The following is a 19,059-nucleotide window of genomic DNA, read 5'->3' on the forward strand; positions in this document are numbered from 1 at the left end:
CAGCTCCTCTGGTACTCTTGAGGGCCATCCTGTGTGTATGTAGGTGCAGAGAGCTGTCAGGACAGAGTCCCTCTCTGATTCACTTTAAAGCTCCTCCACTGAGACAGCAGCTTGGAGGAGAGCATGTAGCATCTGTACAAACCAGAAGTTATATTGTCTCAGGCGGTCAGCCCAGCGGTGTAGCCAGAGAGGCTTGTGACCCGTGCCTGAGGCTGAGAGCAGGGTGGTGAGAGCCTGATGCTCTGTCCTGAGCATGAACTGTCGCCCATAGAGATAGAGATGCCATCTTTTGCATGCCTAGATGCAGGCAAGGGCCTCTCTCTCGCCAACAGAATAGCGCTGCTTGGTGGGGGTCAGGGCCTTGGAGGCGAAGGGCTATTGGCTATTGGCTATTGGCGTTATATGTGATCACAATAGGGCTGGATGGGTCAAAATGGGCCAGGACAGGAGGCGTGGTGAGCTGTGCTTTGAGCGCACAGACTGTTGCCGAGCAGGCTGGGGTCCAGTTGCACAGCTCCTCTTTCTTAAGGAGCTGGCAAATGAGCACTGGGAATATTGAGGGAGAAATCAGAGGTAGTAGGCAGTCATCCCCAGGAATGAGGCCACTTGGGAGGCAGAGGTGGGTTCTGGGATTTTGTGGATTGCCTTTATGTTTGATAAGAGCGGTGCAATCCCTTTGGCTGTCAGACAAAAACCCACAAAGTCAATGGCTGATGCTGCAGATGCACTTCCACCCATTGTGTGTCAGATAGTTTTCCTGGAGAAAACCCTGTGGAGATGCTCATTGTGGGTAGAGAGACATGGACCACAATGTCTTCTAGAAACACTGCGACCCCTTGGATCCCTGCCAGGACAGCGGTCATCACCTTCTGGAAACATCTGGGGACGGAGCTAAGCCCAAAAGGCATTCAATGTATACCTGAACACCCCTGTGTGTGTGACAAAAGCTGTGAAATCTCTGCTGGCCAGGTGGAGGGGCACCTGGAGATAGCTATGACATAAGTCGAGCTTACTGAAGAACGTGGAGCCATAAAAGCAAGTGGTGAGCTCCTCCGCTGTGGACAAAGGGTATTTGTCTGGGATGACCGCCTTGTTGACAGATCGCAGATCAGCACAGATGCGGAGCCCCCCTGACTTCTTTGTCACGATGACCAAGTTGCAGATCCAGGGTGCAGCATTTATTGGCTCAATGAGCAGCAGCGTTTGGAGTTCCTTTGTCACGTCATCCCTTAATGCAAGGGGGACACATTGCAGGGGATGCATGACTGGCGTCATTTCTGTGTTCACTAGGGGTCTGTGCATGAAGGCTGTGAGGCAGCCAAGTCCATCAAACAGCGCTGGCCATTTCTGCTGCAGGTGGAGGTGACGTGGTGGATGGCTGACCCACTGTTGTCATGCAGGGTGAAGCCCAGGCCTGTGAAGAGGTCGAGGCCTAGGAGGATGGCTCCCCTCTTAGCAACATGAAATGTGAAGGAAGGCAAGTGTTTAGTGCCGTAGCGCGCTGGGACCTGGAGAGTGCCCAAAATGTCTATCTTGCAGTGGTCATATCCACACAGAGCAGTAGAGGGAAGGAGCAGTGGCAGGTGTGAAAATATTCTTTAATAGGTGTGGATATTTAACAGAGATGCAGCAGCTCCTGTGTCCAACAGCAAAGGCAGGCTCACCTCTCCCAGCTGCACAGTACATGTCTTGAATGTCACCTGGTCAGTGGACACAGTCACCGTCCATATTTCGGTGCAGTCATTGTAAGCAGGACCTGCACACCCTACCAAAGTGATTGGGCTTTAAACAGTTCTCACATGTCTGTCCCCGAGTTGGGCAGTTGGGAGCCCTAGTGCTGTGTGAACTAGCCCCGCAGTTCCCGCCCGCCTCGTCTGCCTCCCTGGCTCTGTGCCAACTGCACCAGAGAGCCTGTGTCTATGGACATGCTGCTGTCTGTGGGGGTGGGTGTGTACAGTACATGATTGGCTGGCTGCAGCTGCTGAGCCAGGAGACTGGAGGAGCGAGCTGTAGCTGCAGTCTGCTAGCATTCTTGACATCTTTACATCTTGACAGCACTTAGCTTTTACCGTCCAGGATGTAGGACCTCACTTACTGTACTTGCCTGTTTAAATTGTAAATTGGAATTTGTAAAATGTATTTTAAATGGCTATGTTTTAGTTTAATTGAATTTGTAATGATTGATGCCTTTTACTTAACTGTATTTTTGCACTTTGTTTTACACTTATGTTGTAAGTAGCCCTGGATAAGGGCGTCTGCCAAGAAATAATAATAATAATAATTGTAGAACACTCTAAAGCAGCTTCCACTTGTAGTGCTATGGTTACAGCCGCGTCCAGTGTCAACTCATCCGATTCCAAAAGAAATGTCCCATGTATTTTCTCACACAGTGTCCCTTCAATAAGTGGATTGCATAATATCTGGTTCTGAAGCACACCGTAGTTGCACGATCTAGCCATATCCCCGAGGTTAGCCACGTAGCTTTGATTGGACTCACCCGGCCGCTGATGCCATTTCCATAGCTTGTAATGCCTGAGGAGCACTCGCTGTCTCCCAGTGAAGTGGTTCCCTAGCAGGGCGACTGCCTCTTTGAATGTCTCAGCAGTGCCAAGGGTTCTGTAGATCCTCTGCCCCTCCGTGCGGAGACAGCGACAGAGAAGCGCCGTCAAGCAAGCTTGCCCATGGACTGAGGGTTCCCCAGGCACAGGGAGAAACGTGCCAGTGGTGGTAAACTAAACTCAGCCATCCTCTTTGCCAATATTATGTTTGAGACAGATGAAAGTTAGCTAATCACTCACGCTGCAGTCGGGAGCTCAAGTTTCGGACAACAAACCTTTATTCACATCACTCGCTCACTTGTCTCTTTTGTCGCACACGAAAACCTTTGCAATGACCACACTTTACATACTGTCGTACATAACATCCTCCTCCCCCAAGTGGAAAGAGTCACTTACCAGCCCATTTTTCTTTTAGATGGGCTCCCTCCTCACTCTTAGTATTGATATTCTTAAAATATTTCTGAAATGTTGCAAATGAAATCTTGAGCGGCAATTTCTGCAATAGCAGCAAACACATTAGATGTTGGAAAGGTTTCTGAAACTGAAGGTTTGGGTCCTGGGCACCTGTTATGCACTGTAGCTTACAGTACCTTCTGCCATTTGTTTCGTAATGTGGGGTGTCCTCCTTATCAATCAATGTCCTCCATACCAGGCCGTCTGTGATGGAGATGGGGACTGGATGCCTTTCATTTGGGTGAAAGTAGGACCTGAATAAGCTCTAAGAATACCTTAAACTGCTGTGCACAGGGGTGGTAATACTGATAACTGCCAATTCCTAGATAATAATGGTTATCTGGTGACAGGAGTTGCATTTCATCTTGTCTGTGCATAATAACCTGGCTGTGATGGAGTGAACCCATCTCCAATAAAACCACACTAATCATTGCTGGTTTAGTGTGATTGAGTGTGTTGTAGTTAAGAAGACACCTTTTAAAAATGTTATTAATTGCAGTAATTTGTTGTATAAAAATATATATATAAAAAAGGGGCATGGTTGGTATTAATAAATCACTTATGAACTTACCTGCTGTGGAGGGAAAGGGGGAACTGGGCTGGAGTTGTTGGGGTTGGTGTGTGGGCGGCCATGTTGGTGAAGGGTGAAGTGGTTACGGAGGCCATGCTGGAGAAGTGCAATATATGCTTGGCAATTACCATATTTATTGTATAAGGTAGCCACAAGGGAAGGGTTCAAGTGGTTGTAGGAAACGGGTGTGTGGAATAATGTTTTGCTTTATTTTCTTTGTACCAATGTTGTTTTTTTTCTCTTTATGGTATTAGATATTATAACTAATGTTATTTATTTATATCATGAGGGTGTGTAATGCACTGTATTTGTGTTCATACATTTAGATATTGATATATTTATATTTTATTAATGGTCTGTTCTGGGGGGAGGAGATCTAGATCTTGGGGGATAAAGAGGGAGTGTGAGAACTGCTAGGGGGTCAGTTGGGAGGTTGGGTTCATCAGTATATGGTCAGTATAGAGCGCTGCCTTTGAGTGCATTGTTCCCAATTAACCACGGTAGCTCTGGTATTCCTGCTCTCAGGTTTTTTTTTGTTTTGTTTTGTGAAGATAGGAAACTGAATTAAATTAGTTTATTTTTGAGACATTTCTATCTGGTCCTACATGTTCCCTGCATTATAACACCTGACCCTAGGTCCGTAACACTGGCCTTGCTTCCAGAGATCTGTTTCTGTAAGTGTGCTGTGAAGGTGAAAGTGGAGAGAGGTACTTTTGTGAGGGGAAAAGCTTAGCCATCAGGGAACATATGTGTTCAAGAGAGAGATCGTTCCCAGCAACTGTCTGGTTGTGGCCATTGTGGAGAGTGACAAGTCTCCTTTCCCTTCAGTGTAATGTCCATGTGCTGTCATTTTCTCTGAATCCCTTGCATTACAACATACTTTGTTTCTTCTGTTTAAAATGACTCAATTTCAGCAGATCTTTAATATCTATACATAGTAAAACCACAATATCCAGAGAACATTTGGTAAATTTCCCAACAGAAGAGGATGTTGACCGACTACACAATAAGAATATTTAACTGCTAAGCACTTCACTGGAAGGTTATATTGAGTAATAGTACTATGATTTGAAATTGACCTTTCACCAGTTTGATTTGAAAACTGGGGAACAGGCATTCCAGCTTCAAAGTACACAATTGTTTATCAAATCATTTTCTAGCACTATGTAGTCTTCCAATGCTCTTGTTTACACACAATGATAATACACAATATAAACACATGACCATTTGGCAAAATTATATAATGAAAATGTGTTTCTGAAAAACACTTTACAGTATTCCCCTTAAGACCTTGTTTATATTCAGTACAGTTCAGCTATGAGGAATCAAAAGGGGGAGTTCCTACCACAACATAGTGCTGATTCTGAAGTTCAGCCGACAATCTGTTACCAAAAGGAACCTTGGTGAGAGGGGAACGGAAATATAGGGGCGAGCAGACCGTGAAAAGGAAATCCTGTATCCTGCCAAAGGAAGTCCAGGAATTAGAATGCAATAGAGATCCTGGAAGGTAAAGAGAAGGTGGATCCTTACCAATAAAACTATAGTGCCTTGCAAGTTTTACACAGGGTTATCCAGTTTGGCATGATCCTCTTCTATGTCAAATACCAGGAAAAGGAGTTAGTTTGGACACAATCAGGACCAAGCACTGTAATGTGCTGCCTTATCTGGCAAATACAATAGAAGATTACTCTTCAGGGGATATCAGTTTCATTCATTGGGCAACAGACATTTAAACCTGTAATCTGGTATATTCACTGCTTTGCTTTTTTCTGCTTTAGTTGAGAAACACAAAGGGTGATGAACTAACACTGCACATAAGGGTTGAAAGCAATGAGGATTCAGTCTTTGACAACAAAAACTGTAAATATAATATGTTACAACGATGTCAAGACTCTTGACATCATTGCCAGCAAATAGCATGCTTTCTATCAATCCTCATCATTTACTTTGTGAACAACTAAATGCCTATGGTTTCAGAATCACTGTCTCATGTCCTGATATAATGAAGGTAATTTTAAAATGTATAAGTAGTCCATCTAAGAACAAGAAGGAGATAAGCTCATAAGGACACAGCATTAGGTTACAGGGATGCTGCTCATCAGCAGGGACTGGGAAGCCTGTCAGGATTGAGGGGCAATTGATGGTGCAAAGTACAGGTACAATCCTAGAAAAGAATCTGCTGGAGTCAACCAAGAATCAATACTATTTCAGCAGGACAAAGCCAGACTGGAATGGTTTAAAAAGAAGAAAGTTAATGTCTTTGAGTGGCCCAGTCCAAGTCCAAATAGAATGCAATAGAAAACGTTTGGTGAGACTTGAACAATGCAGTTCGTCAACGATCCCCAATGAACTTGTCAGAACGTGAGCAATTTTGTGAGGATGAAATGGTACAAATTAAACCATCTCACTGTGCAAAGCTGGTAGAAACACAACCAGAAAGACACACAGCAGTCAATTGCTGCCAAAGGTGCTTCCACCAAGTACTGACTATCCAATTTATATATTTTCTTTGCAGGTTTTGGTGACATTCAACCTCCTTAACATGTAATAGTTTTAAGTTTGATCATTAGCTTTTTTAATTAAAAAATATATATATTTCACAAGGCTCAGCACTACTGACAAAATCAACTTAGAACATGTACATTAATAATAATAGTTGCTGACTTTGTTATTATTGTTTTAGTATTTAATTTAGAAAAGCTTATTTTTATTTGTCTTTGCCCAGACACTCACATGTTTCCAAAATATTCCAGACAAAGCATGGGGTACTTCTCCAGTATCTGCATTTTCCTGTTATCTTTTTCCTTGCTTGTCACATGCAATGCAATGCAAGGAATGTGGGGCAACTCCTTTCAGCATATATTCCTTAGTAGTGCAGGAAGTGCAGACATTACTGTTAATAACAAAATATTTCCCTTTTAAAGTATTTTCTGAATTGCTATTGTAATTTCTACACCTGTTCAGGCATGACTGGTTTGGTCATAGTGGGGCTCTTGCCTCACTTTATTTGGTTAATTCACACTTTAATTGAATGGGTAAATAAAATAAGACTATTAATATAAGATCTGGCCCTCAAGTTTTCTGAATATATTTACAGAATTTCGTATTCTAAGTTAAGTGGGGAAGCATGAAAGACAAAGAGATTTATTTATTTGTCTTGAAGGATTGGTCAAAATAAAAATAAATGAAAATACATTTTGATTTGAAAGCTGGATTTATTCAAAAGTATGCAAGTACAACCTCATTGCATTTATATTGATTTGTGTAATTTTAAACGGATCTCTAGGAATGTAGCATGCATTTTAATGCTATGTTAATCAGTTAGTGTCTGTCAGTAATAAAGAAAAAGCAGACATTTTCGTGTGAGTGTGCAATAATGTATTACGTGCCTCAATACGATAACCTGCATAATATGTTTCTATACCATCACAATACTGTCGGGTGCTTCCTGTTTAATTATTTATTTTCCATTTGAAACAGGTAAAGCAAGCCCAGTGCATTAAGAAGGCCATTGCTGCCACCTATACAATTCAAACAAAATGCAACACTTACTTTAAGACAATGTTATTAAATGTACAAAAAAAGAACTGATGAAGCAGGGATGAGAGAAAATTTAAAAAGTTACAATTTGGTTGTGATCTCCATCTCTATATATGAACTGTGTTTTGTTTTTATGGAACAAACACATATGTTTAAATTATTACAGAGCAATTAATAAGTTTTAGCCTTTTACTAAAATAAAGAACTTGCTGTATACAGGTTTTGACAAAAACACTTCAGATTTAAGCATGCCTTTTCTGTCTGCAAGTGAATTTTCACAAATATCCTGTAATGCAATGATCAAAAAAGATAAATATTAAAATCTGATTTTGGTTTTGTGCTATTCTGTGGGTATTGATGTATTGCACAATTCTATAAAGTCTACATGCGACTACATTTCAGGAGTGTCAATGTAATCTTTTTGCTGTATTTTTTAAATATATAAATACAGTCTGTTTCTCCAGTTTTTTAAATCATATAATACATGCTAAATATTAGTGATAAGAGACCCGTTATAATCTATATTATTTAAGATAAACTCTGTTGTCTTTGGTCGTCTAAGTGCCATTAATACAAGTACAGGAGACCTCAACATAAGGGGCAATTTACTTACATTTTCTTAAGGACTGTATACTGTGCATGTACCCTGGTATCCTCCATTTGTAGGCAGTTTAATTGGAAACAATTAAAGGACATTACTTTCTTTCTCACATCAGTAAAATATTTAATTCTCAAAATAGTTGGGAAACTTTGAAACAAGTGAAATGTGAGTAGTTGATTGAATGTTAAATTGATTTTTTTTTTTTTATCACACAAATGGGGGTACAATATTCCCTAGCTTTTTCATTTCTGAAGGAGCAGGTGCAACAGTGGACTCACTAAGTTTGTTTTGTTCTGTGCAATGCTGATCTACTACTACATCTTGCAGTTGACTTTACGTCTTTTCAGAAGCTGCTTTTTACCAGAGATCTTTGTTTTGTTAACATAGCAAATACTCATCCTAAGCAAATAAAATCATATAAAGATGATAAAAAAGATCATATATAAACATATAAAATGGAATGCAAAAAGTAAGGAATAAAATAAGAGGAAAATGCCTGCAACTTCTTCGGTATATACAGCTGTAGTCTCTCAGCAGGAAGGATCTGCTCTAGTGTGCTTGAGATGCCTGCAGACATCTTTGCCTTCTGCTCTCAATTCTGATATTTCTTTATTGACCGAACAAGCCTCTTCAAAACATTCGCTCAGTATTAAACATCTTCAGCTTGGTCATAAAGTTAAAATAAATAAATGCCAAAAACACCAAAAGGTTTTTCAAAAGGTACAGCAGGGGAGTAACATATCCAAAAATGGCAATCAATGCTATTCGGATGAAAAGAAAAGGAATGTCTTGTAGGAAAACTCCTAATGAACTCAGGGCTGGATTCTTGGGTTTTAAAACCAACCGCAACAGAGAGATATAGCTGAATATATATATTGGGATAACCCAGCCCGAATAATAAACTTGAGGGTCTCCAGCTACCCTTACCATCTCTATGGTGTCAAACCAATACATGAAACTGTCTACAAATAACTCTGCCCTCATGTCATTGTTGCATAGAAACTTGAGGGGCCCGGAGGGGGCGTTAGGCGAGTTGTGGTAAACAGTGCTTGTTGTGCGTGAACTCATCCCAGAAATGCTGTATTGTCTTTCCTGGTTTCCCAACATTCCTGGCACGGATCCGTTAGCTTCAAGCCGTGTGTTTGGCTCACCATTACCTCCGTCAGCATCAACCTGACCCGACACAGTCGCCACTTGCTCCATATGGGTCAAAACTGGACCGGGGAGATGGATATCCTGGTCATTTTCGTTGGCTGAAGGAAAAGAACGACATCAATCTTTGAATCTTCAATAGACATTTAAAGTATTCTCTCCAAAACAGCATCAATGCCAGGGATGAGTAAGGCTGTGTCAGATAACATATGGAAGTTCTCAGATGTTAAGATAATCTTATTCATTATTTAATTCTAGTCCAGTATCAGTATCAGCTCCTAGATATTATGCAAAATTATGTCCATACTCAAAGGGAATGTTGCAATGTGACTTTGACAGATACAAACCATAAAAAGCATGTATGGTTTCATATCTGCTACATGTTTTATCTATTGGAATCATTACCCAATGAATGGTGCATTCTTAAATGTAATGGACAAGAAATTAGGTAAAGAAATACATCTAAATACCAAAATTAAGAAATATTAAAAATGATGTAAATTTAATTAGTATTATTTGTAGTAGTAAAAATAGATAAACCCCACCTTTTTTCATTTTTCATATTTCTTTTAATGTAATCTATTTTTTATTTGGAGGGAAAGAATTATTAGCAACACTTAACATTCCTCTGTATTTTCAAGGAGGGAGAAAATGTGTAATGTACGGTGGCCCTGAAGTGCAAAACCCAACTGCAAAAAGATAATCACAAAATCAAAAAGCAGAATGCAAATGCAAAGAGAATCACAAAAACAAAAAGCAGCACGCAAAAGCAAAACGAAGAACACAAATGCAGAAAGAAAAACACAAAAACGAAAATATATTGTTTTAGTTTCTTCATCAGCTGCATTATTTCGAAGTCCACCTCTATTATGGGCAGCTACACACCCACACAGGACTGAAGCGCTGCCATTGGTCAGCATCTCTGTTCTCTGCTCTGTGCTCTCTGTGCGTGAAAGAAGTGATCGATTTCAAGTACAAGTGTTGATGCAGGTTATAGTACAAAGGTCAGAAAGTGATGTTAGCCTACTTTAAGTGTTTCTTAAAGCGATTACCATGCACATGGTGTGTTGGCGAGTTAACAGAAACAACTAAACACAGATGTTAACAGAAATAAGAGGACTGATTTCACATTAATGAAGAACATCATGCTTTTCTTAGCTGAACACTAAAACATTACAGTTCACACAATACTGTCTGTGTGTATGTGGGTCTGTGTGTGTGTGTGTGTGTGCGTACATTTAATACATACAAGGACAGTGTTCACTATAAACACTACAGGGAACACACATAATTGGTGCAATGAATGTGAGTTAATCTCTCCGTTTAAACAGTGTTTATTTCTGATTATTTTTTGAGCTGGTATTTTTGCTTTCTATATTAACAAATATAGGTCTTGATCGAGATAAGAAATTACCCTACAGGACCTACATTTGTTGCTCTATACAGTGCACCTCCACTTCTAATTATACTTCCCTGTAAGAGTTTACAGTCAATAGAATCATTGTATGTATTTTGTGTTTTTAATAAATGAAGCGACAGTGACATTCAAAATAATCATAATTCCACGAGCCGTCCGATTTCCGGGCCTGCATCTATACATATACTTAAAATTGAGCGTTTCTCTCGTGCACAGTGAGCATAGAGCAGGGAACAGAGAAGCTGACCAATGGCAGCGCTTCAGTCCTGTGTGGGTGTGTAGCTGCCCATAACAGCAGTGGGCTTCGAAACACGGCTAGGGGATGAAGAGGCGGGACATGTTTTCTATTGGTAGGAGTCTAGATGACGCAATTCTGTAATAAAAACATATTTTTGTTTTAGGGTTTCTTGTTGCAATTGCGTCTTGCACTTCAGGGCCACCGTAGAATGCAATGCAATGTGCAATTATTATTATTATTATAGCAACAAAAGCATGTTATTCAACAGACTTACCATGAACCTGTCCTGTAAGACGACATTTGCGAAGCCTGTCGATGATATCAACACATATCAGAGAGAATAAAACCAGAGAGACTGGGAGTTCGGTGAATCTGTCCAATGTTACATTGCTGTTTATTTGCACCTGTTAATGAACATGAAGAGGGATTAGGTTGGGATTGGAGAGCATAGGCATTCATGCGTGTGTCAAATATGGTGCAATTTAAAGTCTTACAAGAAATCTAGGTTTGCATTGCCTTAATAAAAGCACATGCCTGTCTCTGCTGGAAATGAATTGTACCAGAAATTGTGGGGGTGTTATGTAAAAGCAATGGCAAATACATCAAAATCTGCATGGACCTACATATTAACAAAGTTTATCTTTCATTGAAAATGCTTATAAAACAAGACAGTAATGATTGAGAATAGATAGGGCCAGAAATTGATTGATCCTATATCTTCTTGTGTAAATAAATAAATAAATAAATAATTGCATAAATACATAAATCAGGACAAGGTAATGTAGTAGAGTTCAATATTTAGTTTTCTCCACACAATTAGAACTAACCACAGAAAAGGAACCAAGAAGAAGGGGAAAACCACTTTCCACTTACTAAACAACACTGGTCAGTCTCACAAGAAAACTAAGCTGTTGCATCAGTTCATAAAATTGGAAACAAAACTCAAAACAGAACCTTTAACATCACTGCTCACAGCTTCTATAGTGAGAAGCAATCAACCTTTTAATCATGTTAACTAAACTAATTCATAAATAAGCAGTAACACAGCTGATGGTCATTTGATTGTTGAATGCTACAGAATTGTGGTAACAGTAGTTATCAATGTATTATTAATTATAATAGGGTAAGAAAATAAAGTGAAGGCTCTACTAAACTTAATCATTGCCGGGGGTGATGTGGGGAAGACTAATTCCACGCTCTCGTAGTTCATGGCTGTGTGTTCAAAGCACAAAGCACACAGCCAGATTAATGGCATTTCTAAAGTGGAATAGGATGAAAGTGATGGATTGGCCATGTCAATCACCTGACCTGTATCAGACTGATATAGCATGTGAGTTTCTAGAGGACACTCACCAATGGGAATACATTGATTGTTACTTGACATGAAAGAATGGGGTGATATTTCACTGAACTTGCTGTAATAGAAGCTAAAAGTAATGTAATACTGGGATTTTGACACTATTTACACTGCTTATTTTTGAAAACGTATCTAGAACAGTGTTTTGGCTGTACAGGTGACTATTTAGTTTGTAATTGGCAAGTGTGTACAATTTCACTTGAAAGTGATTACTCTACTATGGCAGAAATCCAGGCAAACTGTGCAAAACCACTTACATGATCATTTCTCCACTTGATAAATGAATAAGGCATGATAAAATGGCCATTCTTAATCACTGCTACATTGCTATCATCTCTTAAAAAGAAAGTAACATTTACCAAAAACAAAGAGAAATAAATCAGAGCAGATCAGTTTCTGTTGTGCCAAGTGGGTGTGTTTTGTCAGCTCTTTGCTGGTTTCCTGGAAGGATATCCATTCGCTATGCACAACCTTTTACCACATTCAGTATCAGATAAGAGACTGTAAATCTGTTCAATGTATACAATGTATGGTATATATATGGGGGTAGTATTTGTTTTGCCTTTTCTAATGGAACTACCAGACATTCACTACACTCTTTATATAAGGGATTATAACATCAATTACACATTAATACGTGATTCATAGTGATTTTCCTTTCTGTTTAAAGTGTAAAACCATCTTTTTTCTTTTATTAGTGAAGATAAGTGAGAGCAGCTAGGCTTAGCAGTTCATCCTCAGTTTGGGGGATTTACATCAATTTTGTTCTTAAAGTATACTGCCTTGTCCGGTCAGGTAATCAGGCTGTTATGCCTGAAACTACATACCCCCTACCTTGGAGGATTTCTGAGGTGGTTTCTTCTTAGGAAATCATTTCCCATGAAACTCTTCATAATGCAGCACTTCGGCATATCTTTTTAGTCACCATTTTTCAACATTGCAAGCACCTACTGAATGTTACGTTGTCTGCTCTGCTGCTATGATACTTTGCTGTATTTTATGTACCAAATTTTGAAAGTATCTGACATATCTATAGTGAGGGAAAAAAGTATTTGATCCCCTGCTGATTTTGTACATTTGCCCACTGACAAAGAAATGATAAGTCTATAATTTTAATGGTAGGTGTATTTTAACAGTGAGAGACAGAATAACAACAAAAAAATACAGAAAAAAACGCATTTCAAAAAAGTTATACATTGATTTGCATGTTAATGAGGGAAATAAGTATTTGACCCCTTCGACTTAGTACTTGGTGGCAAAACCCTTGTTGGCAATCACAGAGGTCAGACGTTTCTTGTAGTTGGCCACCAGGTTTGCACACGTCTCAGGAGGGATTTTGTCCCACTCCTCTTTGCAGATCCTCTCCAAGTCATTAAGGTTTCGAGGCTGACGTTTGGCAACTCGAACCTTCAGCTCCCTCCACAGATTTTCTATGGGATGAAGGTCTGGAGACTGGCTAGGCCACTCCAGGACCTTAATGTGCTTCTTCTTGAGCCACTCCTTTGTTGTCTTGGCTGTGGGTTTTGGGTCATTGTCATGCTGGAATACCCATCCACGACCCATTTTCAATGCCCTGGCTGAGGGAAGGAGGTTCTCACCCAAGATTTGACGGTACATGGCCCCGTCCATCGTCCCTTTGATGCAGTGCAGTTGTCCTGTCCCCTTAGCAGAAAAACACCCCCAAAGCATAATGTTTCCACCTCCATGTTTGACGGTGGGGATGGTGTTCTTGGGGTCATTCCTCCTCCTCCAAACATGGTGAGTTGAGTTGATGCCAAAGAGCTCAATTTTGGTCTCATCTGACCACAACACTTTCACCCAGTTCTCCTCTGAATCATTCAGATGTTCATTGGCAAACTTCAGACGGGCCTGTACATGTGCTTTCTTGAGCAGGGGGACCTTGCGGGTGCTGCAGGATTTCAGTCCTTCACGGCGTAGTGTGTTACCAATTGTTTTCTTGGTGACTATGGTCCCAGCTGCCTTGAGATCATTAACAAGATCCTCCCGTGTAGTTCTGGGCTGATTCCTCACCGTTCTCATGATCATTGAAACTCCACAAGTTGAGATCTTGCATGGAGCCCCAGACCGAGGGAGACTGACAGTTATTTTGTGTTTCTTCCAATTGCGAATAATCGCACCAACTGTTGTCACCTTCTCATCAAGCTGCTTGGCGATGGTCTTGTAGCCCATTCCAGCCTTGTGTAGGTCTACAATCTTGTCCCTGACATCCTTGGACAGCTCTTTGGTCTTGGCCATGGTGGAGAGTTTGGAATCTGATTGATTGATTGCTTCTGTGGACAGGTGTCTTTTATACAGGTAACGAGCTGAGATTAGGAGCACTCCCTTTAAGAGAGTGCTCCTAATCTCAGCTCGTTACCTGTATAAAAGACACCTGGGAGCCAGAAATCTTGCCGATTGATAGGGGATTAAATATTTATTTCCCCCATTAACATGCAAATCAATTTATAACTTTTTTGAAATGTGTTTTTCTGTATTTTGTTTGTTGTTATTCTGTCTCTCACTGTTAAAATACACCTACCATTAAAATTATAGACTGATCATTTCTTTGTCAGTGGGCAAACATACAAAATCAGCAGGGGATCAAATACTTTTTTCCCTCACTGTATCACTTGTTACAAATTATTTTGAGTAGTATTACATATAAACACAACAAATATACAATATACAAATATTGTTATTCTTTAATGAATTTCTGATTTAATTTTGGTCAGGGTGTCAAGCCTTCTGAAGAAACTAAATACTGTTGTTCGTGTACTATACTTTACTGAAGTATCTTTAAATGTTCTGACTTGTCATTAAGTTAAAAAGGATCTGGTAAATTGTCAATATTACAAATTCCTTTGGGCAACATGTTTGAGAGTTTATGTTTTGAAGTCTTTAAAACTAGGTTTTATGCAAAGTGCATCCCCTTATTATTTTTGTTTTGTTTGGTGCAACTGGGAATGGACATAAATTGACTGGATCCCTTGAATCTATCTTCAGCACTCACATTGGTAAATGGACTAGCAGAATACACAAGCAAACAAAATAATTTATACAGTATATGCATAGCCTATATGTTATTTCAAAAAGCATATATTTCTATTTTAATTTTGAAACTAACAAAAAAAATATGCAAAAGGATTCCAAGAAACACATTTCTGCCAATGGGCAGATAAATGTCACACTAGCCTTCGGACATGTGGCCAGACACTGCTACAGAGACAGTCAATGGAAAGATCACTGCACAACTGGCCTTATTGACAGGAAAAGGAACACAACTGGTTATCACTCTCCAGGCATTAGGTAATTATCTGGTCAAAGTGTGTCAAACCCATTAAACTAGCCAATGATGATGATGTTCCTTTGATGTTCAAGAAGGCATTGCAGTTTGGCCCACTGTATTAACTCCAGTCCATAAGTTGTATGCGTTGTTGAAAGTGTGATAAAAGGTCTGATATTAGAAGGAATACAACAGATATCTCCTTTCCCAGTAATCCACTATAAAGTGCTGCACATGTAAACCCAATATAAAACAACTAGTGGAACCCTTTCTTTTGAAACAGTTTTGATTCCTAATTAAATAATAAACTAAAGATTCAAATTCCTTAACATTCTAACTTGTCCCTTAATGGCAAAGCAGCCTTCTTTCATTCTTGCCTCACTCATGTCACTCCTCTGTTTTGGACTCTTTATTGGCTTCCAATCCTTTTAGATACTTATCTATGTACTTACCTAGATTGCTCCAGCTGTATAAGACGCCCTGGATAAGGATGTCTCTTAAGAAATATAACAATATGTATTGGTGTCATGCTTTACCATATGTCTCTGCATATCATCAGAATTCCACTGTAATGTATTAATCTAGAGTGCATGTACACCACAGTCTGCATGTACACAAGAGAAATTGCAGCTGCATTAAATATTAGTCATTTCCACTTCCATAATCTACTGACTGGCCAGATGAAGGGGCTTTCCAGCCTTCTTCATGTCCTTCATACCAAACAACCAAAAGCCAAACCATTCTAGGAATTTCGGTGACTTTGTGTGGTCATTGAAAACAGTTATAAAACTTTATCTTTGTGATATGTTCACAAATCAAAGCTCATACGGCAATAATTGTTATTTGGTTCCTTATTACCTGTTGAAGATTACTGCTCAGGGTAATTTATCTATGCCATACATCTGAGGACTGATTTCATTTATGACCTTTTTCGAAAGTGAACTTCAGAAAGTGTTTGCCTGTGTTGTTGGTGATTAGCCTGACTGCAAAGACAACAGATGCATTCTGTATAAAACAAATAATAATAAAACAAAATGCATTCACCTGCAATGGCTACAATGTGATATCAATAGAAAAATGACATACTCCCCTATTACTCCTTAATACATTCTGTAACATTTCCCTCTGAAAGGGTAAAGCAGCCATGTATTCAGCAAATAGCTCTCTGCTGAACTGCTTCTAGAACAGAAAGATATCGCTGCTCTAGAGGCAGTTCAGAGGAGAGCAACCAGACTTATTCCAGGTCTGAAGGGAACGTCCTACTGAGAGACTGAGGAACTGAACCTTTTCACCCTGGAACAGAGGAGACTACGTGGGGACTTGATCCAAGTCTTCAAAATCATGAAAGGCATCGACCACATCAAACCAGAGGAGCTTTTCCAGATCAGCAGGGACACACGGACCCGGGGACACAAATGGAAATTGGGCTTCAAGGCATTCAAGATGGAAAACAGGAGACACTTCTTTACACAGAGAGTTGTCACAATCTGGAACAAACTCCCCAGCGATGTGGTTGAAGTTGAAAATTTGGGAACATTTAAAAAGACTGGATAGGATCCTTGGATCACTTAGTTAATACACACCAAACGAGCACGGTCAAATGGCCTCCTCTCGTTTGTAAACTTTCTTATGTTCTTATGTTCATTTTTTGAGAGTGCATGTAGCGCATTAAATGGTAAATTGCTAAATTATGAAAGATAAACACTTCCTGGTTTGTTGATATTCAGTTGTGTGCTCATGATGTAGTAATGGGAATAGGAGTATTATTCAATCAAGAGAATGTTTCCTTGAGTTGAAAATGCATATCTAAACATCCTGTGGAGAATAATGGTAAACTATGCTTAATGTGTAATGGAAGATCTTGATTCTATGGTTAATAGAGATAGTCAAAATTATATTATTATACATTTCTAAATAACCCAAGATGGCTTTAAAAATCAACTCACAACTATTTTCAATTACAGTGCAGTCATGTGATGTAACATAAGATCCATTACCTCAGAGCTGGCAATTAAAAAGGCAAAGCAAGGCAATGTTGACAGAACCACGTAAGCCAGAGTAACTGGTCTCCTGAAACAGAAAGAAAGTTTCAAGTAAATTCATAGAATGTTCAAGAATCCAGATACTGTAGAGACTTTACATTAATAAACAGACAGTACAGGATTGTTGTAAAAATGGATACAGGCCAAAGTGTGCAGAAAGTCTGCCATTCCACAAACATTAGTTGCAGAAAAAGTGGTGTAGCAGTCAAAGTCTCCATCCAGAGTGCATACTATGCCATTACAGGTTTCTCAGGCACCTGTAGGTTCAGGTGTTAGCTGTCCTGTCTGCTGTGATAGACAGGCACTTGGCATTGTTGTAGTTGTAGTGGCACTACATTAATAAAACCCCATGGACAATACATGTGGTAGACTGTACACTGATAGAAGCTAGCTAAGTTAAAAACAAACTAGAGGAAACTAAAGCCTGGGTATTGACTGCCAATATGTCAGAATATGCAGACGTCCACAAGAACCATCAGCTGTTATCTCCATGGCATGATAAACATTTGAATTGGTGAGATGCAAACTATTCCTTAACTCGTTGCAGGTTAATCGTGAAGTGCAATAGGAAACAAATTATATCTTCTGCCTTTGGGAGCCAGGGCATTCCAGGTTTCAATGCGGGTCTCTGAGTGTGATATAATCCAACTTGGGACATTCTGGACCACTACAAGCCACTACTGGACCTAATTCAGTCAGCAACTCGGACAATCACTCAGAAAGCATCTCAGCTACATCTACATCCCAGGAATCCAGATTCTGTGCATTGAATGGCCCTACAGGTCTCCAGATCAGGAGTATTGATCTCAGCCATAAGAGTGTCCTTGAACTTACCGATGAATTGTTTATTCATATTCTAAACCTCATGTGTGAAGGGTAGTGCAGTAAGGAATGGCTAGGTGATCTCCTATAGCCACCTATTCTACACAGTAATGGTTACTTCTTTCACAAGTTTCCTTTTCTGGCTTGAAAATTAGAGATCTCTTATGTTGTTGAGGAAATTATGGAGGCAGTTGGGGAAACAACCTGATTTTAGCAAACAAGCCAGTTTGATCTCAGCTGAAGAGTGAGTCCTCTCCATAAGTCAAATGACAAAGACAATAAAACTGACATTTTCCATTTGCTCTCTGTGCTTCCAGAAAATGTTGTTTTTTCCAAAATTGGATGTCCATTTACCTGCATCAAGTCTCTCTGTATGATGCAAAATTCAATCATTATTACATACTGAAAGAAGTTATAGTAAATTCCAATACAGGTAAAGGTACATGAACATTCAACATGAACATTTAATAGTTTGTGGAGTCACTTACCACTTTTTGTTTTCTGTGAGGAACTTCCTTTTCTTGACGATCATATATTTCATGGGAACCCAGATGACCAGGGTCACTGTCATGACATAAGCAATAGATGAAGCCACAATTAGCCAGTAGGCAGTTCTTGCTTCCGCATTGCTTTTGATCTGCTCCACGACGGACGCGAACCTTTGCATGATGATGAAAACCGGAACACACAGGGCCGCAAATTGCAACACTTCAAACAGGGCGAATTTAATTTTCTTCCCTGACCCCATTCTTCAAAATCAGTCCAATCAGTGCAAAAATCCCTTTACTTTGGAGCGCAGGCCTTTAACCATTGTTTGTAGTCACCAGCATTTTCCACACGCTAGACTGAGTTCTGGACTCTGAACACTGAGTGCTTACACTGCATTAGGCATTGTATACCTTTATTGCCCCAGTGACGTTGTTTTGTCTATCAGAGTTGCCTTTTGATGTTTCAGTTGTATAGCAAAGTAGGGTTCCCGTCTCCTGAAGTTGTGCTTTATGACTTATTGTACAAAACTATAAAAA

At 39.7% G+C, this 19,059-nt stretch overlaps 1 protein-coding gene across 1 annotated transcript; it reads right to left on the minus strand.

The window, feature by feature from the left end:
• Nucleotides 1–4,486: 4,486 nt before the first annotated feature.
• Nucleotides 4,487–18,886, minus strand: tmem236 (transmembrane protein 236). Its single transcript, XM_066723398.1, has 4 exons — nt 18,523–18,886; nt 17,168–17,240; nt 10,805–10,934; nt 4,487–8,976 (listed from the first exon to the last, which is right to left on the minus strand). Exons 1-4 carry the CDS (start codon nt 18,780–18,782, stop codon nt 8,354–8,356), a joined length of 1,086 nt encoding a protein of 361 aa, XP_066579495.1. The 5' UTR covers nt 18,783–18,886; the 3' UTR covers nt 4,487–8,353.
• Between the last annotated feature and the right edge of the window lie 173 nt (nt 18,887–19,059).

This window comes from Amia ocellicauda, chromosome 2 (assembly GCF_036373705.1).
Source record: "Amia ocellicauda isolate fAmiCal2 chromosome 2, fAmiCal2.hap1, whole genome shotgun sequence".
In the NCBI taxonomy this organism is placed as follows: Eukaryota; Metazoa; Chordata; class Actinopteri; order Amiiformes; family Amiidae; genus Amia; species Amia ocellicauda.

Coding starts and splice junctions, on each gene's coding strand:
- tmem236 (XM_066723398.1), bottom strand. CDS start 18,782: ATGGGGTCAGGGAAGAAAATTAAATTCGCCCTGTTTGAAGTGTTGCAA. Junction 17,241..18,522: donor CTCACAGAAAACAAAAAGTG/GTAAGTGACTCC, acceptor TTTCTGTTTCAG/GAGACCAGTTACTCTGGCTT. Junction 10,935..17,167: donor TTTTAATTGCCAGCTCTGAG/GTAATGGATCTT, acceptor GTTCATTAACAG/GTGCAAATAAACAGCAATGT.